Source organism: Fringilla coelebs, assembly GCF_963513975.1.
Source record: "Fringilla coelebs genome assembly, chromosome: 17".
NCBI classification, from domain to species: Eukaryota; Metazoa; Chordata; class Aves; order Passeriformes; family Fringillidae; genus Fringilla; species Fringilla coelebs.
In genome coordinates, this window is record NC_140043.1 from 5,473,124 (window position 1) to 5,498,417 (window position 25,294).

General features: G+C 42.5%; 1 protein-coding gene across 2 annotated transcripts in view; it reads left to right on the forward strand.

Moving 5' to 3' along the window:
• The window catches only part of TAOK3 (TAO kinase 3), a 63,565-nt gene that overhangs the window by 1,611 nt on the left and 36,660 nt on the right, over positions 1–25,294 (forward strand). For both annotated transcript variants that reach the window (XM_084217091.1, XM_084217092.1), the window contains exons 2-7: positions 18,968–19,057; positions 20,236–20,446; positions 22,996–23,067; positions 23,907–24,008; positions 24,263–24,308; positions 24,947–25,043. In XM_084217091.1, coding sequence (XP_084073217.1) covers positions 20,327–20,446; positions 22,996–23,067; positions 23,907–24,008; positions 24,263–24,308; positions 24,947–25,043 — 437 coding nt within the window. In that variant the 5' untranslated portion in view covers positions 18,968–19,057; positions 20,236–20,326. The remainder of the gene's footprint in view (positions 1–18,967; positions 19,058–20,235; positions 20,447–22,995; positions 23,068–23,906; positions 24,009–24,262; positions 24,309–24,946; positions 25,044–25,294) is intronic.

Here is a 25,294-nt window from a genome sequence, read left to right on the forward strand (position 1 = left end):
CCAGCAGCCCTTATTGCTGGGAGACACTGCTGGATCTTAAACCTTGGTTTGCAAAATCAGTTCTTGGGAGCAGCAGTGCTGTGCTTGCCTCCATCAAACAGTTAAGCTACTTAGAAGCCACAGTTTTAATCTTTATGGAGAAGGAAATGGGAGTGTTGCAAGCACACCTTATATAATGCACATAATTACTGACATTACCCACACTTCTCCTACTGATACCAACTCCTGGGCATGCAGCTGGCACTTCCCCAGAGAGGTGACAAATGTGTTCTGGCCATTTTGCTGAGCAGGTTTCCTGTAACAGCTGCCCATGAGCTGCTCTTCAGACTCCCAGAAACCTCTGACAAATCTGGTTTGGTTTGTGTTTCAGTGGTGCTTCCTGTAGCATAACTTAAAATGCATAAGGGCAAATGGAGGCCATTGTATGCACAGGCCTGTCTGTGCTCTTTCCTGTTGCTTCAGGGAATTTGGATTTGTGTTTTTGGGAAAGCAGGAGGGACCTGGGAATTGAGTAAACTTGTGAACATGGAAGTTTTGGTTATAATATTCAGATTTTGTGTCTTCATCTCCCCTTTGTAGCACTGATTGCAGCTATAAGCAAGACACTATATTAATATGATTGTGTTGACATCTGTGGATTCTGCTTTTATATTGAATGAGTGCTGCTGTGTAACTGAAGGCCATATGATGTCTGAAAAGAAAGAAATTCTGATAAAATTGATACTCTTCTTCAGAGCTAAAACCAGCTATGGATTCCTGCAGCCTGGTCTGTGCCTTGCTTATTGCTGCCAACTGTAGTGAGCTGATACTTTGGAACAAACCCTTAATTTAGTGTAAATATTTGCAAAGTATTCCAGCTTCGCTTTACATCAGGTGTTTTCTGAAAAGTCCCTGACCAGGAGTCTTCTAAAGAAAATTCAATGTCTGGGGAAAAAAAAAAAATTTAGTTGACATCTGATGCTGGCAAGGGGTTTCTGTGAGTGCTGGAGAAAACTCTGTGTATTAGTAGTTCTTTGTCCTTGTGACATACTACTGCTAATTTATTATACTGACATGGCAGACTATTCAAATGGGGTACCACATTTAGCTAAACTTGGTGGAGATATATATTTAAGTTCATGCTTGGAGAATTTCATTGTCAGTATAAATATTGCAGATAAGTGGGTGGTGTCACAATTCACCAAAAGTTTTGCCTTAAGAAAGCTGAAGACTGGTCTGGGGTTGCAGAGGGAGCCTGCATGAGTTTGGGGACTCATTCTCAGTAAAACCAATCTCTCACTTCTGGATTTATCCCTTTATTGGGATAGCAAATAGTTTTTTGTCCTCAAACCAAGGGCTTGTGACCCTCTTTGCAGTCCCTTGGTGAAAATGAGTGAATCTTGTTCTGTGTCCATGGTTTTGTGTAAGCAGATATTGTACCAGTTTCTGCTTTCTGGTGGGTTTGTTTTAGGCTCTCTCCATTGATGAATGAGGTTGTGACTTGCAGGTATTCAAAAGTGAGGTGGAATTTCTCTTTTGTCCTACTGGATTTTTATCAAGAGTCCTGGTAATTCAAGAAGGCCATGGTGTACTCTGAAGGTGAGCCTGCTGCTGTTTGGTAATTCTAGGAGCCCCAGGCCTTATCTGGAAGGGTTATTAGTTGGCTGCTTGCACACAAATGTCTGAGCTCTTGATTAGAAGTCAAACCCAAAAATGTGTCTTTAGCTTGAAATGCACAACCAGTGCTCCAAAACTGCGTGAATCTTCATTGCAGTTCTTCATCCATGTGCTTTCTTTGCAGCTGTTTTGATCATGGACTAAAAATATTGAAATTGATCAACACAGTATAAAATAACTCCCTAAGTTTGGTTTGCACCTTAAATTTTTTTTTGCCTAGCAAAAGACTCCATATCTGCTAGGCAAGACCTGGTTCTGTGCTGTCAGTGAGGCTGTGTTCCTTCCTTAGAGGCCATCTGACTCTTAAAATCCCAGTTATTCTGGCTAACCTCAAACCTCAGGTAAGTTTAAATTTTGCACATCACAGTGCCTGTGTTAACTTGTTTGGAAGTGAGAGGTGGACATGACCAGGATGCTTTTAAGTTGAGGGTTTACTCCTGAGGTCAGTCTAGAGGCAGCAGCTGCTGTGGATGTGTCCTCAGAGAGGCTTTTGTGGGGCTGTCACAGGTCTGAGTGAGGGGACAGTGACAGATCCAGCTGTTGGCAGAGTGAGCACAAAGCATCTCTGTGATTTGGAACATCTGGGGATGCAGGAGGCAGCGTGGCTATGGAAAATGAAGCGTCTCTAGTCTGGTGGTTTGGAGTGGAGTCAGAAGGTGAGAAAGAGTTTGGTCCTCTATAGTTTTGTCTAAAACAGAAGGTGCAGGGGGAGAGTTGGAAAAAACATTAGTATTTTTATACTAATGATTATACTATACTTTTATATTAGTATAGGAAAAACCCCTAAAAACTAATGGTTTGAAGTTTAGGGAGGGACAGATGTGGTAAGAGATTATAGAGTTAGTGATGCAGCACTTGAAAATGGAGGCAAGTGCTGTGGGGTGTTGCATGTTTACTTCCCTTCTTCAAAATGTCCTTAAATTCCTGCAATTTATTTAAATTAGTTTCTCTTCTTCCAGTCTCTTCTGACCTTTAACGTTTCTTCTTCAAAATTTACATTGCATTCAAATTAAACTGGGGAATGTTTTCCCCAAAACAATCTTTCTAATTGTAATCTCTTACTTGAAATCTGCAGCGAGTACATTAAATATAATGTATATTTATTGATAGAAGTTATTTCTTCTCGTTTGTGTGGGTGTTATATACAGTCACATCACTGTTTCAATCACTGGCTGCCTTACTGGTTCCTAGAAAATACAGGGGAATTTCCTACCATGACTCATCTTGGAAGTAGCAGATGCTGCACGCTCTCAAGCTGTGTATGGTAGCTCTGGAGTCTCAATAAAATTAATTGAGTGTTGGGAACACAAAAATATATTGGATTACTATAATGATTCCACACTGCTACTATTTATCCCTTTTTAATGAGGATGCTTAAGTAAAATCTTTAAAAAAGTGGTGGTGCTTTCTTCCCTTTCTGTCCTGTGGCACTCCTGTGAAAATGTGTTTCTGCTTTGAAATTTCAGTTTTACCTTGCTGTCACTGGGGGGTGACTCTATTTTTAGTACTTTATAATTCTGAGAAACCATCCCTATGTTTTTTCTTTCCCCTTTTTTTGGTTTTTATGCTCTTGAAAGTGACCTCTGAGCCACATGTCACTGAGCAGCAGCTCCAGTCCCTTAGCAGGAGCAGATTGTGTCGCTGGCAGTGGGTCTGTGCTCCTGGGGAGTTCCTGGGTTCCTGCTGATCTCAGGTACAGAAATGGGCTTGGGAGTGTGTCTTGGTTTGGAAAAACAGGTGTCTGTTTAAGGAAGGCAGGGGGCTCCCCTGAAATGGAAAATGTAATCCCCCTCCCTCCAAATTATTAACAGTTTTGAAATTAAAAGGCACTCAGGCAAAGACATGGGAATAGGAGTAACAGTTCTTTAGAACAGTTTCTTACTAGGAAAACTAAAAATACAAGTGCAATAGTACAAACAAAAAGAAACCCCACTGACAGAGTTAGAATAGGAGCTGTCCCCTGTGTGTCAGGGTGTGGCACAGCCCCATCCCATGGGGGCTCAGCCCTCCTGCAGTGCCAGCTGTGGTTCTGCTGCAGCAGGATCCTGCACAAGGGGGGAGTTTTCCTCTGCAGCTCCAGGGCTGCTGGAGATGGGCCTGCTCTCCCTCTGGGAATGCAGGGCAGGAGAAAGCTGCTCCTCTGGGAATGCAGGGGGCAAAGGCTGCTGTGCTGTTCCAGGTCAGATTGTATCCAGGTAGGAATGCTTGGCTCCTGCCCTGGGCACAGCATCTCCCCATGGGATGATGGAATTTGATCAGCCCTGCAGGGACACTCACTGGCCATGGACAGTAGAGATCTCTTGGAGGGAGGATGGGCTGTGGGAGAGATAAAGAAAAACTGCCCCATGAACAGCAGAGAACTGCCCCAGCTCTAATAGATGACAAATAGAATACACACCCCCATTTCCAGCCTGAGACAGAGTGTGGTATTCACATTCTCTGAAAAATTCCTTCACCCAGGATTTCTCTCCTGGGAAGCTGAGAGGCCCCAGAGAAAAGGAAAACAATTCTTATCTCGTTTGCTTCTCCTCTGTTGTGCTCATGTGGAATGTGTTTGGAGATTGTTCACCCACAGGTGATTGTTCCATTGCATTCTGCTGTGAGTTGTTTTCACTCTTTGGCCAGTCAGGGCCAAGCTGTGTCAGGACTCTGGAGAGAGTCACGAGTTTTCATTATTATCTTTTAGCCTTCTGTAAGTATCCTTTCTGTATTCTTTAGTATAGTATAGTATTCTTTAATATAATATATTATCATAAAGTACTAAATTAGCCTTCTGAGAACATGCCTTTGGCAGGGCATTCCCAGCAAATACAATAACAGAGTGCTGTGCCAGGGCCAGCAGGCTCCCAGGGCATCTGCAGGGTGTCACAGAGCAGGTTTGGGCTCAGTGGGATCCCACTGGCTGTGCAGCAGCACAGGGAGGATGGCATCAACCTCCTCCTAGAACTGTGCCCTGCTGCCGTGTCCAGCGAGCTGGCATTGAAGAGACAAGGAGCTGGAGGTGCTGGGGTGCCTGGCATGGAGCACAGCTCCCTCCTGCCACGGTGGAGGTGAGTGTTTGAAGGGAAATGGAAGGGAGTGGCTCTCCTGCGAGCTGAGTGTGCCAGAGGAGATACCCAGCTCTGCCTTGAGGAGTCTCAGGATCAGTTCTCATTGCAGCATTATCCAAATAAACCCAACCTGCTGCTTCAGCAGCTGATGTGCCTCTTTCTTTCTGTGTGGAAGTCTGGATTCCCACGCAGGGATGGATCTTGCCTGGAGGCACATGGTGCTCCAGAGGAGCCCCAGAGGGTCAGTGGAGTGCTGTCATGTCCACACCCACTTCAAATCCAAGGGATCCTTATGGCCTGCCCTTTTCCATAGCTAAGTGAGGGTTGAGTGTAAAATGTAAAACTTTGGGGAGCAGTGGAATTGCCAGGCTGTTGGTGAGCAGGGCTCTGTGGGATGCCCTGACCCACCTCCTTTGTGTAGAGGCTGTAAGACCTGGAGACACAGGACCATCTCATGCTTGGGGAATACTCCCTGAATTTACTCCTTTGGCTGCCCAGGATGGGTGGTATTTATCTGTCTGATGTGTTTTATGGCTGTATTTTAACGTGGGGTTTACCGGGTTGGGAATGTCGCCCATCCTGGTGTTGGGGGCTAATCTGGAAGTGAACAGAGAAACACTGGCTGGGTTTCCCAGCCCTGGATTTTGGGTGGCAGTTCCTTTGTTCAGAAACATGAAATGACACACAGTGAAATATCTGAGCAAGGATGGAATTACATTGTTACTGGAGGTTTTCCTGGGAGAAGGGAAATTGCTTTTCTGCCTCGGATCTGGGTTGTAGAAATGGCTTTTGCTGAGTGGCCCTGGAGGGAGCAGCAGCTCTCACTGAGAAACTGCAGCCTTGCCTTTGGCCAAGGAGCCAGCTCAGTAAAGCCAGGCCTAAAAGCTGGTGGTTCCCAGCCCAGCCTGGGGTAGGTGGGACAGGGAGGGGGCCCCGTCCCTGCCATGCCTGGAAAAGAGGAAGCCTGGAGCTGAGCCTCACCATGCTGCACTTCCCTAGAGAGCAGGAGGAGCAGAGGCAGTTCCTCTGCTGGGCTTCATCTATGATTAATGCAGAGTTTAAGCACAGTATAGGCTTGCTCTGTAACCTTGCTGTGCTCCTCATATTCTCTGGGAAAGTTCCCTTCTCACCAAAGAAATGTGGAGCTGAGTTTTTCCAACAGCATCATCTCAAATGGTTGGAAGCTTCTGTGTTTGAGTTTGCAAGAGAGATTCTGTGGTTATTTCTGATATTTATTTTTTGCAAAGTCAGATAATATTTACATTTGGCTGGGTTAGAATGATGCAGTTCTGGCGTGTATTGTCTGTATACAAATATTCAGTGTTTTTCCTCTGTAGTTGCACTTTGGAAAGTGTTGATTCTTCTCAGCATTATAAGTAAAAATCATCAAAATGTATAGTTATTTAATGCAAAAAGCTTTAGCAGAAGAGTTCAGTGCAGCTTCCCCTGAAGGCTTTAAAATTACATCTGTAAAATTCAGGGTAGCTATTCTAAGACCATTCTCGTTGTCATATTAGATTTAGTTATACATTTGTACTAGGTATTGATTAGTTAGGAGGCCCCATAAAGGAGTTTTTCCCCCATTATTCCTGTCTAGAGCATCCTTTTCTAGGAGCCTAGAAACTCCTGTACAGTAATGACCCTGATCCAGGTGACTTCCTAAAGTCCCCATAGCTCCTTCAGCATTTTGGGCTGCCATGACCATAAAGTAGAAGACTGAACTATCACAAATTTATTTGTTAATACCAGAATTTTTCATCCCTTTGATTAGTGGTAATATGCTTCACTCTGCAGAAAAACATATTTCATTCACAGAGTGTCTCAGCTGTGCTTAAAATTAACCAGAACAAAATAATGAGCCCTGCAATTGAGAAGCTGTCCCCAACTAAAAATATTCCTCACTTAGATGATGGGATTGGATCCTTTCATAGTTTTACTACAAGTATCCCCTTAGGTTCATTATGCCTTGGATGCTGAATCCACAAAACAGGGCTGTTAATATGTACACCAGGCACCAAGCAGTGCTGGAGACTTTCAAAAACTGGGAATTCCTTGATTTATTCATAAAGCAGGGAGAATAACTCTTGAAAATTTGATCAGATGCCAGTTCCTTCAGTAGCCACTCGATCCAGAAACCTTTTTATAGCTGTGCTAACATCTCTGAGGACTGTTAGGCTTAATTAGTGTTTAAGACTCTTGTACAGAACATGTCATGAAAAGGGAAGCTCTGCTGAGGGAGCATAGGGAGGCAGGAGGGAATTTGGCTTCAGGGTATGGGAAGGCAAAAAGGATGTAGCAGCATTTCAGTTGAGTAAGTTTGTGTCTATTCTCTCACTTAAAATACCCTTTCTGTGTTTTTTAGAGAATTACTGTTATTTGGGGTGTTGAATTGACAGGTGTGTATGCAGAATCCTTCGAATGGACTTTCTTTTAGATATTTAAGAGCAATTCTAGGTTATAAAAAACACAGAATGGCCTTATATAAATATATATCTGTCACAAAAAAGAAGGCTCCTCTCTGTGTTATGAAGATGGCTAAGCCTGATAAAATGGTTCTGAAAATGTTCACTGTCAGGCAAAACACTCTAATTTCTCCCATCTGCAAAACAGAATAATATTTATATTTTCTGAAGGGTCAAGTGAGGGGACCATTTCTCTGGGAAACTGAACATCTTTTTCTTGTACATAAACTTGTTATGGATCCAAAAATGAGTATTTTCTCATGAGCACTGACATCTCCCTGCACAAATACCTTCAGGGCTATGCAGAATATCATCAAACAGCAGAAAACCTTTATCCTGTGGGCATGTCTGGTGCTTCTGGGGCTTCAGTGGGGTTGGGTGATATTTTTTATCAGGAGAAAATTGGCTTCATCTGTTGACATCTTGCTTAACAAAGGTTTCAAACCCCCTCAAACCTCATTTCCCTGCTCTTTTTCCTCAACATACACTTCCCCAAAATCTAAGTTTTGAAAGGTGAATGGAAAATAAACTGTAATCACAAGGTAGGAGTGATTGAATAGATGTTTGTGTATTTTTAACTGGGGGAAAAAAAGTTGGATTATTTCAGAAGAACTTGCCTTAATGTTGTGTGTATTTTTGTGCTTTAGAACCCTGTATCTCACATAAATACATTTCTCAGAGGAATTTAAGCTGAGTATCTGCCCCCTAAGCAGGTGAGGTTCACACCATGAACTGAGAAGAGAATGAAAAGTGGGAAAACAGGAGGCTTATCCAGCCCTGCTGCTGGGGAAGGACTCCAGTCTGACTTAATAGAAAGCAGAACTGGAATAGGCTGACGTAAATGATTTTTTTTTTATTTAAGTCCAACAACATCGCCTGCAGGGGAAAACACAGTTGGCAGAGACGTTCCTGGTGATGAAAGCTTTACTGTAGCAGTTAAGATTAGTTGTCTTTAGACAAAAACCTCATGTTTTGTTTAATCTCCATTCAGGCTTTTTTTTCCCCCTGGTTAAAAAGGTAACAAGTAGGGCATGGAGATCATATCAGTGAATGAACTATAGATGGTTTATTCGGCAAAAAGACCATTTTGGTTTCTCTTAGAAAAGTTTATAATTGCTTAATTGCATGAGATTTAAGATTACAATAGTGAAATTCTGCTACAGCCTTCAAAGCCTGCTTTGTGTAGCATTGCTTTCAAGGCAAGGCTTGCAGGAAAAAATGTAGTGGAGCTTTTTTTTTTAATAGGAAATGAGGAGTTTCTATCTAAATTCAAGACTGAAAATCAAGGATGCCCAGCCTTATCTGGTGGTCTTGAGCTCAGGGTTTTTTTCCCCTGCAAAGACAGCCTTGCTACAGCAGAGGATGTAAATAAGCATTTGTGTAACTGGGGCCTTGCTCACACAGTCATGGTGGCTTGCAGCTATTTTATCTCAATATCTGTCCAAATAAACAAAGCTTTAAGTGGTCAAGTGATGCCTGGACATCTCCCTCTGGAAAGCACTGGGCTTTAGCTGTTCAAGTGGCTCTGAAAAAGTTGTTTAGATCAAATTAGGAAATTGTGGAACACTGGGATGCTTCATGGTGATATTTGTAACATTTTAGCTCTGGCCATGGTCAAATGTAGTTGTTTGGCAGTGGGGACCAGCCCTGAGCCAGCCTTGGTGGTGACAGGATCCACAGAATGCTGCTTGAGGTTTGGATCGGTGTTTTATCTACAGTAACCATACTTCACATGGCTCTGATTCCCAGAACATCCTTGGAATAAGTCTGACAGTTCCAAAGAGCCATAGAAAGTATAACTGGAATTTGTCTGTTAGATGAAAACAAATCTACAGAGAGGAAAAAGTGGTTTTTCCTTTCCTTGCTACAGAAATTTGCCACAGAAATATGCAACAAATCAAGAGTTTTTATTCATTATCTTCAGCTGTCACTCTAGATGTTGGAATACACTGAAGTGCCATATCAAATAGAATTATAATATTTGGCAAGGACAATTTCTTACCAGGAACAATAAATGTGGCTTAAAGCAGGTTTTGTGTTCCTTGTCAGATGGTTTGGGCAGGTGTGTGTGAGGGAAAGGGAAGAGTGAGGTGAGGAGGGAATGTGCAGGATTGCTGTGGGAGCCTGCCAGGGATTTACTGTGAAATTGTGGATGGAGAGAGAACTCCTGAGATAAATCCATAGGGAATGTGTGGTGCAGCTGTATGTGACAGGGGGATGCTGAACTGCATCTCCTGAGGTGTGGGACCAACCCCAGGAGGTGCTGCTGGGACTCTGCCTTGCTCCTGGGCTCCTCCCTAAGGGAAACTTCTCTGTTTTCCATCTGAGCTCTTCATTCTGAGCCTCGCACTCAGAGCTGCAAATGGGTGAATTCATCCCTTGAGAAGGTTTTGTTGCTATATTCAGAATAGAAACATGTCATGTTTTTATGTCCATCCCTACTTTTGGCCATGGCTTCTTGTCATTGCATTTATCCCAACGCTCCATTTGCCTGTTTTTGACTGCCTCTGCCTGCTGAGCAGATGTTTTCAGAGAGCTGTCTGCAGCAACCCCCAGGTCTTTTTCCTGTGTGGTTACAATTAATTTAAAATTCAGCAATGTGTAGAGTAGCTGAAAATATTACTAGTGCTGTCTGTTACCCTATTTTTGTACCAAATGCATTTCATCAGCCCCTGTTCTGCTGCTGACATCTCTCAGGTCTGAGTCACTCAAGGTGGACCTGGCTCTGTGTGTTTTTATTACCTCTGCTATGAATTAAAATTATCTATGAGATAAGTGACCAAAACCCTTCTGGTGCTGCTAATTCAATATACACAAATCTGTGCCATTACTCCCTCTTAAAAATAGAAAACTGCTCACTGGCTTTTTTTTGGTGGCGATTCAAAATAGTAAATTATCATTAGAGCAAAAATAAAGCTCAGTCATATCTTAGAGCAATCTCCACATGATTCTTCCTGCACACTGTTTGCCAGTAAACCTGAATTTTTGTTAGCCATTGAGCACACATTCCAACATCAGCTGCCAGTTCCTTGGCTTCTCATGCAGAAATAAAGGAATTTCCAAATTATGGTGGCCTTTCATTTTGCTTTGCTACCCTTTTTGTGATAGTTTCTTGTTTTAATGATGTCTCTGACCTGAATTTCTCCTGCCTGTCCCCCCTGCCCTCAAATGTGTCCATCACTGCCACCCCCAGAAGCTGCCCTTGTCCCCACAGCCCCCTCCCAGTGCTGTCACGTGGGATTTTTGTGCAGTGACCTGATGTCATCTGGGGACTTGTCACAGAAGCTGGGCCAGCAGTGAGGAAGTTTGACCCTCCCCTCCTGCTGGCTTCCCTTTGCTGGGCTCTGTGAGCCTCCAGAAGGCTCCGTCAGTGACCAGAAAATTGAACTGGAGCTTGCATGATGTTTTCTCCAGCTGATATCCTTGGTGTCTTTGCTGCATCCGTTTTTCATTTTTTGGGAATTCCAGCAGACAGAAATGCACTCGGTGTTTGTGCTGAAAGCTTTTCTAGTTGGTTGGGAGGGAACTGCTGCTCGCCTGATTATGTTCATATCATAGCAAATTGCACTGCTGAAGTACCTCATAAAATACTCTGTTTCCATGGTGATCTACCTTCCACTTTTCCTAAAAGGACCCACTAGGTCCTGGGAGACAGACTCTACTTTCTTTGCCTGTGAGAAGATTAGTCACATCCCATATTTTCCCCTTAGTTCTGCCTTGTTTTCTTTACACCAAGTAGTTGGAGTTTACTGATCTTTTTTTTTTTTCCCCTCTCTGCCTTTAACACTCTGAAATATTAAATCTCAGCACATTAAAGCTCCTCTGAGGATGTCCCTGTGCACAAGGATGCAGCACTGAAACTTGCATGTGGAATTTCGAGTGGAAAAAATGAAATTTAAGCATAGCTTATTTAAAATGAGAATTAAAATCAGTTAAAACTCTGTGAAACTCTTCAATGCTGCAATGCTAATTTAAAAAATAGAGAAGAGAGAATGCTGAGGGGACAGGTACCAGCTGGTGCATCCTATCCAGGTGACTTTCTCCCTGTCCCTGCCAACCTCCCTTTGGTGGAACCAAAACTGTTTCTGCCTGAAGAATGCTCTGGCTTGAGCTGCAATGTTAAATTAATTTTACACATCTGATTCCAGTGCTCAGTGAAGCAAATTTTTGTTTGCCTTCCAGTTCTAATTTAAAATTGTAGTTTTTTTCTGCATTAAAGCAACATTAAGGGTCTTTTCTGACCTGATAAAACCCAAGATGACAAAACTTAATGCTGAAATCACAGACCTGGACCTCTCAGTTATCCAGTTATTTAAAGAATCTCTGGGTGTTGTATATTCTCACATAATGGCAATAATGTCATGGTGTGGTAGCTGTAATTTCAGTTTTAACTCAGATTTTTTTTTAGTATACTAAAGCAAGTTAGTTATTTCAGTTTAGAATTCTGCAGGGTTTTGGTTTGGGGTTGGGTTTTGTGTTGTTTGGGTTTTTGGTGTTTTTTTTTGTATTCTTTTTTAGCTTTACTCTGGAACTTGCAATGGACCTATTTGACAATATATTAAAGTTTTTCTTCCTTATTATTTCCTAATTTTCTTTTTTAATTTTCTTCCCCCCCCCCCCCATCATGTGTGATCTCCATTACAGCCTCCTACCTGGAAGGAGCCATTCATTATTCCCAGTTATAACCCTGCATGAAAGCTGGCATCATTCACTGGGGAGTTCCTTTCCATCTCAGCAGTCTCTCTCCTGCTGTTTGGGGGTGGTTTGCTGTATTGTGGCAAGAAAAAAATCTATTTATTACTTTCTTAACCATGATATTTTGGTGTTTTTATGATAACTGGGATAACTTGTGCATGCAGTTAAGGGCTGTGATTGTCACAAGGGTTTTCAAATGATCCTGAACAAGGGGGATCCATGAGGGGGCTGTTGTACAAATACATGTGATGACTGATACAGCAAACTTTGAGTTCTCTGTGAATAAAAGCAGCACATGATCCTCCTTCTTTCCAGACCTTCAGCCATCCAGTGCTCTTTTCATAGAGGATAAACACTCTCTTCTTGAACACAGTTATTAGATGAGAATAAGGAGATTTTGGATGTTAGCCACTCATATTTCACTTCTATCCATGTCTTTTATTAATGGCCATAAAAATTGCAGGTTATAAAAGAATAAACATAGAAAGCCAGTGGGTAACTCATGTAATATTAACAACTGATATTTCCTTGGCTGGTACCTGCTAGACTAAGTCTATCATCCTTTAATAATAATAATCCCACGTGAAATGGAGTTTGTTGAGTTTTCCCAAATAAGCTTTTTCTATTTTAACTAAAAAAAGTTCAACTGGAAGCAGACTTTGGCACCTGAGTGGAACAGGTGTAGCCATTTCTGCAGAGACCAGCATGGAACAAATTCCTGTTATTTATGTTAATGGTTGTGCCTGTAAGTGGGTCAGGAGGAGAGCTGGCTGTGCTGGAGAGTCACTGAGGGCAGGAGGAGCAGAAATGATAAGCTGAAGCAGTCCCAAAGGCTGTTTCCTCCAGTGTTATCTCTGGCTGGCACAGAGCAGGCAGGAAGGAAGGAGGGCTGAGAAAGGAGAAGTTGTAGCAGGGACAGATTCAGGGGCAAAGAAAGGGGGAACTATAACACAGTGAAAAGGAGGTGTCTTGGGGGATATGTATCATGGAATTGTGGAAAGCCAGGTTGGGAATGTTGTGGAAATGTGTTGGAATGCTGTGGCTTTCTCTGCTTGACAATCTCTGCAGCAGTAGGGCAGGATGAGAAACCTTTCCCTTTTATCCATGGAGAGGAGGAACAGCATCCACAGCACTGTGCAACTCACCTTCTGTAAAATTGGGTTTTGGGGCTGTTTTATGAGGGTTTTATTAATAGTTGTTTTATTAGTAATCAGTCATGGTGAAGATTCCTGGATTTTCTTAGAATTATGAAGAACATGTTTCACATACACCTTCCCCTGTAAGGAAAGAGAAGAAAAAAGTTTAAAACCTACGGTTTGGTTTGTTGTGAGAGGTGTTCTCACCCTGCATGACCTGGGAATGTCTTTTCTTTTCCTCCTTCATGCACACAGCCCGTGTCTGTTTCCTTGCTTTGTGTTAGGACCTCCTGCATGATTCCTTCTGGCCACTTTTACTGTGAGGCAGCTGCCAGAAAATCAGTACCTGAGTTTATGTTTTCTTGCACAAAGAGAATAAACAGGATTTTAAAATAGAAAACTCCTTTTTCAAAGTCAGCTAATGTTATGACAAAATCCATGTAGCTACACCAGCACTCACTCACTGCCTTACACTTATGTAATGAAATCACATTTTGCCTCAGATGGCATCCCAGGATTTTTATACATAAATATCTTCCTGTGCCTGTCCTAAAGCCCACCTTTTGCTTGCCTAGCACACAGTCCAGTAACATAATTATATGTTCACCTCAGGTAGTTAAATCTGACAGTCCTGCAGTTTTTAAAGGGGCAAATCAGAAATCAGGCCATCTAAGTCATGATAAGGAAAGTACTTTTAAAATACAAAGAATTCTGTTGTGTTCAGAGTTATTGTGGCAGTCACTTCTTACACTTCAGGAAAACTTGAACTGGAGGTGGAGATGAGGTTTCAGCCTTGTTTGCTATTTAAATGACCTGGTGGCCACTGTGGTGGCTTCAGTGTCCCTGGGGATCCTGCAGCTCTGAGTTCTAATGCAGGTGAGTAGGAAGAGCTCAGATCTCACTGCACCATCACCCTGGACACTCTGGAAAGCTCTGGGAATAGATTTGTCAGTTGCTGGATGGGTTTTTTGTTTTATTTTTCTTGATTATGTGATGGTCAAAATATAAACTCTTTTTTAAAAGTACCTAAAAATAGCTTTAAAGCACAAAATGGATCCAGCTCTTTGGAAGCCATTACATTAATAGGTAGGAAACTCTGAGTGTGCTGCTGTCTCTTGAGGCTTCCACAAACAAATCCAATGACTTATTTGTGCCTCTGAGTAGCACACACAGCATAATACTCATCAATTTATAATGGTCTGGAGTTTTAAGCAACGTGATGAAGAGCCTGATAAAAACACTAAAGAGAAGAAAAAGATGATGAAAATAGGGAGGCAATTTTCTCAGTTTCATGACCCATCTGTGATGCTTTTTAGAGATGTTTTGGTGAGAAGATCTGATGAAATTTGTATTTTTGTGTATGATGCTGCTTGGGCTTATGTATGTTAGAGTTTAAAATGATTTCCAGATCTTTCCTCCCTTCCAGATGTACTGCTGATTTATTTCAAGTGTGCCATGATGAAATATTATGAAATGTTGTTGCTGGGAGCAGGAAGCCTTTTTTCTTCCCTTTATTTTTAATTAGGCAAGGTTTATTTCATGACTGAAAGTGTTTAATCTTGTTAAACAAACCTGAGAAACTCCAACAATGCTCTCTAGATTTTATGGTAAAATACAGGTTCTAATCCAAAACATGTTAATTACCCTTAAACTTAACAAGGGGATATGTATTTCATTAAATTGTTTTAAATTCAACAGGAAAACTATTGGGAAGCTACACCCAGTGCCTCTTGCTTTTTCATTACATGTCTGTTGTGAGAATGATGCTGTTTGACTTTTAAACTGAAGCCCAGGCTGTACCCCATGATTTGGGGTAGCTGTGATTATACATATTTAGCAAAGCAGTGGAATTTCAGAGCACAACTGAGACTATTCCTTTGGGGAGGGCTGGCCTGTGGCTTGATTTCATACTTGTTAAAACATTCCTGATGACTAAAACTGATTGTTTCTTGACTTTAAGCCCACTGATTTTATTATTTTTTTAAGGTTTTTAAAATAAGGTTGTCTTATTTTAATTTTTTAATGAGTTTATTGTCTTTTGCTGCATAAACAGTGTTCATAGGGGAATTATAAATTGAATGTTTCCTTTAAAACTACTGCTCCTCACCAGGAAATAAAGCTGTTTTTGTGAAGGCATTTATCTACAACAAGCCCTGCAAGTTATTAGCTGGATTTCATCCCCCAGGGGCAGCGTGCAGCAGTGGCCTGGGTCAGAACAGTTGTGATTCAGGGTTTTATTAGCATGAGTAATGTGTGAACTCCTCATGACCTGATGAACACACGAGCTCTGGGCTGCCCTGACCCCCAAGCACAGCCCTGGGATGGAATTCCAGGTGCTCTGCAGAGCCAACACTCCAAAGGGAAATTCCTGCGCTTCTGCTCAGAGCTGGAGGTGCAGAACAGCTGTGGCTGCACCCAGATGTTTGTAGGGATGGGGGCGGCATTGACTTGGCTGTTCTGGGCAGTTATTCCTTGGAACAGCCATCAGTAGAGGTGGTGTTTGAGGAGCTGCTGCTCTGGTTCTGTCAGTCTGTCCAGCTCTCCTGGCAGACTGTCCCCATGTCCTGAGTCTGCTCCTCCTGCTGTGTGCCCTCAGGGACACTGCCCTGGTACCTGCAGAGCCCCAAATGCTCAGGAATATTTGTCCTTCCTGCTGAAGGTCACTGGGTACCTTCTGTTCCACTTCCATCCCATGTGAATCATTTTGCTTCAGAGAAATCTGAGGGAAGGATGTGAGAGGATTTGCTGCTTCTACACCAGAGTGGAATCTTTCCTAAATGTCTTGGAGTTTGGTGATTAATTTAAGCAAACAAAGGCTGTGGTGAGGGTGCTTTTTGCATGCCTTGTTCATAGTTTGAGTTTCTGTGCCAGTGATGTGAATCTGCCTGGTTTAAGCATTAAGGTGGGTGAAGTGCTTGGAAAAAACACAAATGTTGTGTTCACTTACATCAAGTTAGCTGGGGAAGTAATTCTTAACAATCAAAGAAATGACACCAAACAGCTTAAAACATGGAGGAGGTTCCAGAGTGTTCTCCAAAAAGCTTCTCTAAAATAATGGGCTGTTCATCCAAGGCTGTGGTCTTCATGTCAGGGAATCAGCCCAGGATGAAGTGTTTGTGTTTGGCCTGGCCAGGCAGCCATATGTACCAATTAAAGGGAAGGGGAAGAGCTCCAGCTTCTTAAAAACAGCACAAAACCTGCCCAAATCAAACCAACAAAACTGTGTCACTTTGTGGGTGGGGTCTGCAGGGGACCTTGAGCACCTTCCTTAATTCAAACTCAAAAGGTTTCTTAGTTATCAGCTGAATTTATCTCAGAATTTCCTTCTTTACATTGTGTTCCAGGTTTTGGAGAGACTGGAGTGTTGAAAGGGGGCTCTGTGCTTGCCATTCTTGGGAAAATAATTCTGGTGTGAATTTATTCCCCTCAAAATAGGCATCTAAAAATGGGTGCATGAGCCATGTCATATTGCTCCTCCTCTGAGTGGAATCTGCTGCTGGTCCACCCTGTTTCCTGTAGTTTGTTTTTCTGCATGGAGTGGAAAACTTTGTCCTTGTTTTGGGAAGTACCCTGGTGTAGTTAGGAACTAAAATTAATTTTGTGAGTTTCTGGGCACATTTGAAACAAGCCCTATGGTGCTGTGAGATGCAATTCAAACTGGGTTTTCACAAGCCACACACTCAAGTTTATCTCATTGACTGACATAATTTTAGATCCATGGATTATTTGGAAATGTCAGTTTAGCTCCTCTTAAAGATGCTTCCAGTTGTGTTTTGTTCTTATATTCAGGTCAAGGTGCTTTTTGTTGGTATTAATACAGCACCTGGAAGTTTTAAGTGGTGGGAGAGAACCTTTGTGTAGCAACAGTGGTTAATTAATGTTTTTTAAATGGGAGGGTTGCTTAGCATTGAGGGAACTCTGCTGTCTGAACAGAATGCTGATCTCCCAAACCCCCCAAGAGTCACTTGTCACTCCCCTAAGTCACTGCCAGTGATTAATGATCTTTCCTTTTGAGGTCTTCAGCACATGCAGAGTCTCAAATGCTGCTTTACAAGGATGAAAAGCAGAAATCAGGCTTCTAATAGAAGTTGTTTCTTGGTGTATTAATTCAGCACTTTGGTAATGAAGAAAACCTGCTCAGATTTGCCATACCTTGACCTTGAGTGTTTTCTACTAATGGCACTCAACTCTTACACTGCTCTGCCTTGATTTAAACCATTTTTATTTCAGTCTCCATATCTAGAGGAGAGTTGGGTTGTTAAGATCTGTGACCTGGCCAGCCTAAATGGAAGAGCTGTGTTGTGTGTCTGTAGTGTTTTACACTGTCCAGGAGCCAGACTGTGGCTCTGGTGCTGTGGTGGTGTCTGCAGAGGGCTCTCAGGGGTTGTGGGATCCTGTGGATCCCTCTGTGATCATGTTCAATCAACACAACTCAGGTTGCTGTTGATTCGCTTTCCACCCTAAGTTTTTTTTATTTTCATTACTGGGAAATAATAGCCCTGCTGAGCAGATTTACCAGGAAGATTTACTTGCCTCACTACTCGTGTCTGCCCTAATTGGAAAATGACATTATTACTTAGGGCTTAACTCTTAAGTATTGACATTTAGCCTCCCATTTTAAATACCTTGAATACTGGAGCTGCACAGCCTTTCTCAATTGCAGAGAGGTTCATTTGACTGGAGATGGATAAACTGTTTTCTCCATCAGTTTGTTTTTCTTTTTTAAAGCCAGATGGATTTTTCTGTTGGCTGAAGAATGCCAGACCTGAAATACTGCATTCTTTGCCCTGTCTGCAGGGCTGTAGTAAATATAGCACCTTTGGGTGAGGCCAATCAGCTGAAAATGAATAAGCATTTCATTCATCTGGCTTTTGTTTATACTTGAGTTATTTTTTTTTAAAGCAAAACAGTGCAGAACCTTTTTTTTGGTGCTCTTCAAATAGCCTTTTAACAGCTCGATACTATTGGCCTGTGGTGAGATAAAGTAACAAAAATAACATTTTTTGTAATGTTAGCTATTAACAGAAAGATTTCTGCTCATTTATTTTTTTCCCTAATAAAGGAGAGCATGAGTTAGTGTGTCATTAAATCAAGTGCCTATTAATTCAGATTTTGGCAATGTAACTATTGCACCGTGCTTAACATGGAAGCATTTCTGCTGTGCATGTAAGATAACATTTTCCATGAGTTCAGGCTATTCCCAGCTCTCCCTGTGTCCCACTCCCCTGAGGGGACAGCAGTGGCTCTTTGGGGGTGTCCCTGCACCAATGGGAGTGGGTGGCTGCGGTGGGGGACATCCCTCACTGTGACCTGATTGCAGCTGATGGGGCTGGTGCTCTTTGCCATCTTTTCATTGCTCATCCTGTCCCTGGTGGAATTCAGCAGTGTTTGACTTCCTGATGCCCAGAGCTTTCCCTGGAACCTCCTGTGTCATCAGGCAAAACTCAGAGTCAAGTGATGGACACAGCCTTGTCAGCTTCTGACAGAATCATGGGATGGTTTGGGTTGGAAGGGACCTTAAAGCCCATCCAGTGCCACCCCCTGCCATGGCCAGGGACACCTTCCACAGTCCCAGGCTGCTCCAGGGCCCACCCAGCTTGGCCTTGGACACTGCCAGGGATGGCGATTTTTTCTGAACTTGGTCGTTTTGATAGATGATCTAAAAAGCAGGGTCTGAGAGGAACTTCCGGTGCCCTAGCAAGCTTAAGAGACTTTACAAAAGCCAAAGGACTTGGCATTTAACCTCTTTTCCTGGTTTTCTGTCCTCCAGTGATGTATAGTGCAAAGCTTTGGAGCACAGAAGTGTTTATCCTCACCTAAAGGCACCCCATTTGCATTCTCAGCCTGTTCTCCTTGTGCTTCCCCTGCAGTCCCTGGCCTTTGCTGGATGTGGTGGTTTTGTGTGTTAGAATAAGGTGTAAAACTTTAAATCATGTTTCTAAATCCAATTCCTTCTTTTTCTTTGCAGAGTAGAAGATTCTGGAGGGCTGGGAGCACGGGACAATGCTGCTGGAAGGAATGTGAGCCACGGAGCATGGTTGGTGCCACAGCTGTCCAGGTGAGCTCCTCTCACTGCCCCTCTCCTTCTTGCTCCATCCCTGACCCTCAGCCAGAGAGGCTGTCTCAGCACCAGGCCAAAATTCTACTTTCATCCAGATGGCACTTGAAGTCCAAAACCTTCTAAAGCCTTTTATCCCCGTGTTTTAGTTTCAATTGTATCTGATTGTTACATTTCAGCTGGTCTCCCATTGAATGCTGCCCTGCTTTGTGTCATGGTACAGGCTGGAGGTCCTGGTGAGGGTTTGCAGGAGTTGGTTGTGCACAGGGAAGATGTGACCTCAGTAAAGGAGGTGCTGAACCACAGGTGTGAAAGTACCTCCAGACTGATGGAAACTGCTCCAAGTGACTCAGCTGCAGCTCCTCTGCTGCATTTTCTGCCAAAAGCAGATGAGTAAAGGCCCCCATCAGTGCTTTTCATATGAGTATTTAATGAATCAGTGCAGATTTTTCAAGGTGTTTTGTTAAGAAATGAAAAACTTCCTGATATTAGGATGTTCCTTTTTTTTTTTTTTTCCCCACACAAATAAAATTTTGGAGATGAATACTGGAAGTCTTCATTTAGATGCAGCTCAGTTCTGTGCTAAGGAAGAATTTAGGGAGGCAAAGATGTGCCCTATAGGATGGAGTTTAGGATTCTTCAAAAGCAATTCCATGTGCTGAGAGCAATCACAATCCAGCAGCACTGGCTGTCATGCAGCTCTGAGTAAATAAATGAGAAATAACAATTACATGGCTGCAAAGTGTTGCTGTGGAATAGCAGCTGACTTTTCCACCAGCACCAGCTGGCAACTGGGAGTAGAGAAACAAAGCAAACAGCCCAGGAAAGTAGGAGGAACAACAGAGAGTGTCTAAAAACTGACACACTGGGAGCCTGGCGTGAAGAATAACAAACTCCTGTCACAGGATGTTTTGCATAGCAACAGGACTCTTGAATTCAAGTGGACTTCAGTGTCACTGCAGCATTGCTTCCTGTGTGAGATAAAGAGCTGTTGTATCCTGAATGCATTTTAATCTCTCTATCTAAATAGGACTAATAATTAAAAAGAATTAGCTGAGGGGAGGAAGCAATGGTGAAGCCTATTGCTGCTGGGAGTGTTTCCTCTGGTGTTGCTGTCAGAGAAGTGTGAACAGAAACACGTGCAGGGGAAGCAGATTAAAGATGAACTTTCCCAGCAGGTGCTGAGAGCTGTCTGCAAAGGGCTTTGTGGATGAGGGAAGGAATTGGCTGGGATTTGAGAGCACAGAGCAGTTCCTGACACGCTTCACCATGCGCAAAGGGGTGCCAAAGGACCCAGAGATTGCTGACCTGTTCTACAAAGATGATCCTGAGGAGATCTTCGTGGGTTTGCATGAAATTGGACATGGAAGCTTTGGAGCAGTTTACTTTGTAAGTAGAGTTGGTTCTTTTTTTGGAGAACAGAATAATTTTAAGTGATGTTTTGGAGGCTTTTGGGCATTTATAGAAGGCAGTGTTCCTTGAGTTTTTAGTGTTTTGTGTGCATTAGTTTTGTGATAACACCTCTCAAAAAGAATTGTTTCCAAACCACTCCTGATCTCTTGAATGTTCCAGCTGTATTTATATTGTGTTTGCAGGGATCTCCCTGGCAGGGAGGAATGATGCATCTGACTCCATGTTCTCAGAAGGCTAATTGATTACTTTATGATACTATACTATACTATATACTATACTATACTATACTATACTATACTATACTAAAGAATACAGAAAGGATACTTACTGAATGCTAAAAGATAATAATGAAAACTCGTGACTCTCTCCAGAGTCCTGACACAGCTTGGCCCTGATTGGCCAAAGAGAGAAAACAACTCACAGCAGAACCCAGTGAAACAATCTCCAAACACATTCCACATGAGCACAACACAGGAGAAGCAAATGAGATAAGAATTGTTTTCCTTTTCTCTGAAGCTTCTCAGCTTCCCAGAAGAAAAATCCTGGGAGAAGGGATTTTTTCAGAGAATGTGAATGCCACATATTTATAGTAGCAGTTTACTTTAGTCTTAATAGTGTGCCCAACTATCCAGATCAAGTATATGGTGTTTGATGCTGAAAGTTGAATTTAAACAGCTGAAAATTAATTTGCCAAACTGGAATTTCAAGTTACTTGGAGCTCTTATGTTTGGAAATCTCTACAAGTTCCTTTATGGAAAAAGCAAAGAGAGAAGAGAGTTCCTCAGAGGAATGGGAATTCAGACAGGAAGGATGTATGGCCTTCATTGATACACATCTCATTTAATCTGGAAATGAGAAATATGATGCTTTTACAGTTGGTATCAAACAAAACCAAATCCAAAATACTGGAATTGGAAATAATTATAATCCAGTTGGCATTAGTGAGACTGAAGTAGAATCAATATTGAAAAAATCAGTTAAAGCCAAATGAAAGCTGCTTGGAACCATGGCCAGCCACTCAGGAGGATCAGGTTCACTGGAGCTGGGTTTCTGAATATCAGACAGTAAAGGATTAAGATAAGAGATCCCTGACACCTCTAGCTTGGCCATAGGTAGCATGAGTTATTTTAAGTATTCCAGTTCACTGTTGGGAGTTGTGTGATGTTGGTGGAACTGCTGTAAGGAGAGGAACCTTAAATTTTATGTCATACAAGTGTTTCATGTGTATTGAGAGGGATAATAATTTTTCAAGGTATCATCTCAAACAGGCCCCAAACTGCCTCAGCACATGGCCCTTCCCCAGGTGTGCTCACACAGCCCTGGAATTGTCTCAGCCAGGAGCACCCCAAGCTCTTGGTGCAGTCAGAACTTCCCCCCAGCTCTGGGAAGGTGGCAGTGTGTCCTTCAGTGACAAATCCCAGCTGGAAGGACAGACACCATGGTCAGGTGGAGCTGCTTGGAATTGATGTGACAGGCAGAAAGAAAGCATAAATACATCTGAGTCAAACACTCTTGATCTTCTCTCTGCTGAATCAGGGTGGCAAGTGGTGGGGAAGGGCTTTGCTTTATCCCAGAGTTACTCATTTGCAGCTTTCTCTGCCTCATTTGAGCTGTGAGGGGCCTGTGTCACCTCCCTTCAGTAATTCCTGTGCCCCCCTGGTTCACTCAACACAGTTTTTCTTTGAAGTCCCCACATGCCTCAAAAAATGTCATTAGTTAATACATTACTTGAAAGGAGGATTTACCACATTTAACTCCTATTATAGTTAAAGCTTTTAACTGTCACTAAATTTTTTTTTTTGTCCCAAATATGGTTGGAGGTACAGAGATTTCAGCAACTGTTTTAAGACCAAAAGCTTGATGTTTTTTACCCTTAACAAGCAGAAATGAGGGCAGTGTCAGTCCAGGCAAGGAGAGATCTTTCCAAACCTGAGTTTTTATCCTCTAACTACCATCCCTGCATCATCCAAGCAGAAAAGTAGAATTTTGATGGCTGCATAATCTTCATCACAAAAATAAGGTCTACTGCAGTGAAAGGAAAGCTTTTAAATTTAGATAAATTCCAGGTTGAATCATCTTCTTGAAGCTGGAAATTGAAATAGCTGTTTAAGAATGGCAGTGTTGTATGGAGTTTTTGGATGAAATCATGGAGATTTTGATACACCTCTATATTTGTTGCTTTGGCAAACATTTTGCCAAAGTTTCATCTAAAACTGTTTCTACTGTAATTCCAATAAAACTGTTTTGAGAGTTCTCAGTAGGTGCAATATTGGGCCTTTTACATGTCAGTAGAGAAGTAGCACAAATTCTGGGGAAGGAACAGTGGATTTGGCCAGATAAAATCAGGGGAAAGTGTCCTAACAGTTAAATAATAGGTAGATCATAGCCTGAGGAAGATGTCTCTGAGGTGCAGGATCCTGCAAGGATATAGGAGAAAAAAGCCTGCATTGCCACAGGCACAGCTCACCCTGTGAGGAGGGGGGAAAAATGAAACTTTTTTCAATGTTTCTCTTTCCCTACTCCAGGCTACGAATTCCCACACTAATGAGGTGGTGGCAGTCAAGAAGATGTCCTACAGTGGAAAGCAAACAAATGAGGTGAGAGGAATAAAGGCAGCTGTGCACTCAGGAGCTGTGGCAGCTCCAGTGGAAATGTGAGCAGTGGAATGAGCTGCAGCTCTGGTTTGACCCCAGCAGAACAGCTTTTAATGCAGGAGCTGCTGCTCCTTTCCATGGGAATCGTGGAGGTTTGCAGAGAGAAATGAGTTCATGCCTGGATGGGGCTTGTTTCAGAAATAATTTTATTAAGAAGTGTGTTAAGAGCACACTGGCCACTGGAGCACATCTCTCTGAAATTCTTGATCATCTGTCAAATTGTAAAGAGCTGCTAATCTCAGACTCATTTCAGTTGTTGTGTTAATGGTTCCTCTTATTTTTGTGTGGAACTTGGCCCCACTGATCCTTTGGACTGGTGTGTGGATGTGCAGAGTGTGTTTGTTTGGTAAGAGCAAACAGGGGTGGTTTAAACTCATTTTTCCTTGTTTTTTCTCCCAAATGTCAGTGGTTCTGTGCTGTGTTACAGAAGGTGAGCAGCTCACTGCTACTCTCTGTAGTTTCTTACTTATTTTGAGGCCACTGAGCACTTCAATTTGCAAAGCAGCAGCATTTAAGTGAAATGTATTGCAGTTAAAGTGAGGAAGAAAATTATTTTGGCAGTCCTCAAGCTGTTAAATACATCTTGGGGGGTATCCCAGTGCAGGAGAGACCCAGACAACTGATTTACAGCTGTGCTTTTGCAACACTGACTTTCCATCTTCATAATTTAAAATAGTTTTATGATCACTTTTCAGACTGACCTACAGGGTGTGGTGCATGAAAGGATGTAGAGGATTAAGAAGAGAAATGGATTTATACTTTTAACTTTGTTTTTTCATTAGAAATGGCAGGATATCATCAAAGAAGTCAAGTTTCTCCAGCAGCTGAAGCACCCCAACACCATAGAGTACAAGGGCTGTTACCTGAAGGAGCACACAGCTTGGGTGAGTGAGCATGTGGACCCTGCAGCACTCAAACCCTCAGCACAGGCTCTGAAATAGCTTTGAACACTACTAAAATAAAGTCAAACTTTGCATCTTCTGATGGAAAGCTAACAAAAACTACTACTTTTTTGTTTTTTTCCCTTAATCAGGGCATTAAAGCCACCATGTGATTTAAATTTGGAATGTAAAGATGTTTCCTAATTTCAGAATGCTTCCAGAGATACCTGAAGGCGTGATGTTCTCTTTTTTTGCAGTTGGTTATGGAGTACTGTTTAGGATCAGCTTCTGATTTGCTAGAAGGTAAGTTTGATCTGTCTTGGCTTTTCTTTTTGCCAGTGCTCCCCACCTGAGTTTGATGGGAGGCTGTTTCCTCACAGAGTGGGGTTTTTCAGATGGGACAGGTGCTCTGTCTGTCCTGCTCCATTCTCTAGGAGCAATATGAGGCTTTCCCAGTGCTACAGATAGTTGGCATGCACATTTTAATTTTGTCAAATGAAGGTGTAAAAGTGTACAGTTATGTTCCTGTAATCTGTACCTTTTTAGGGTGCCTGGTTTTGGAATATCCATAATAAAATCCTGCAGAGATCACCTTTGTCCTTGCCTTGCAGTGTGCAGGAATAATTACAGATGGGGTTTGGAAGAGGAGGTTGATGTCACCCCAACAGTGGAGCAGCACCTGCAAAGAAATAGGGAAATCTAAGTTAAAATAGGGCATCAAAGCCAAAGTTTACAAAAATTAGTGTTCCTTGGGGGCCAAGATCACAGGATCACAGTTTGGGTTGGGAGGGACCTTAAAACCCTCAAAGGGAAGAATTCTTCCCTAATTTCACTTTGTAGCAGATTGGTGGGATTCTTTTCTTTAAAAAACACTTCCTCAGGAAAACATCCCATTTATTTTCTTCTGTTTTATTTAATTTTCTTGCTTTTTCCCCCCGTAGTTCACAAGAAGCCACTCCAGGAAGTGGAGATTGCTGCCATCACCCACGGTGCCTTGCAGGGGCTGGCCTACCTGCACTCCCACTCTAGGATCCACAGGTGAGCCTGGAGCTGCTGCCCTTCCATCTGCTGCTCCCTGGAGTCTCAAAGCTGCTTAGAAACTTATTCTACCAACCTTGGGAAAAGTTATTCTACCAACATTTTCTGTGCCTTGTTGGCAATTGTTCTGTGCAGACCTTGGTAACAAAGACTGCCCAGGAATGCTGCACTGAACACTAATAGGAGAAACACCCTAAATGTGCCAAATTAATTGGAGTTCACTGAGCTAGACTATTTCTAAGACTAGATAA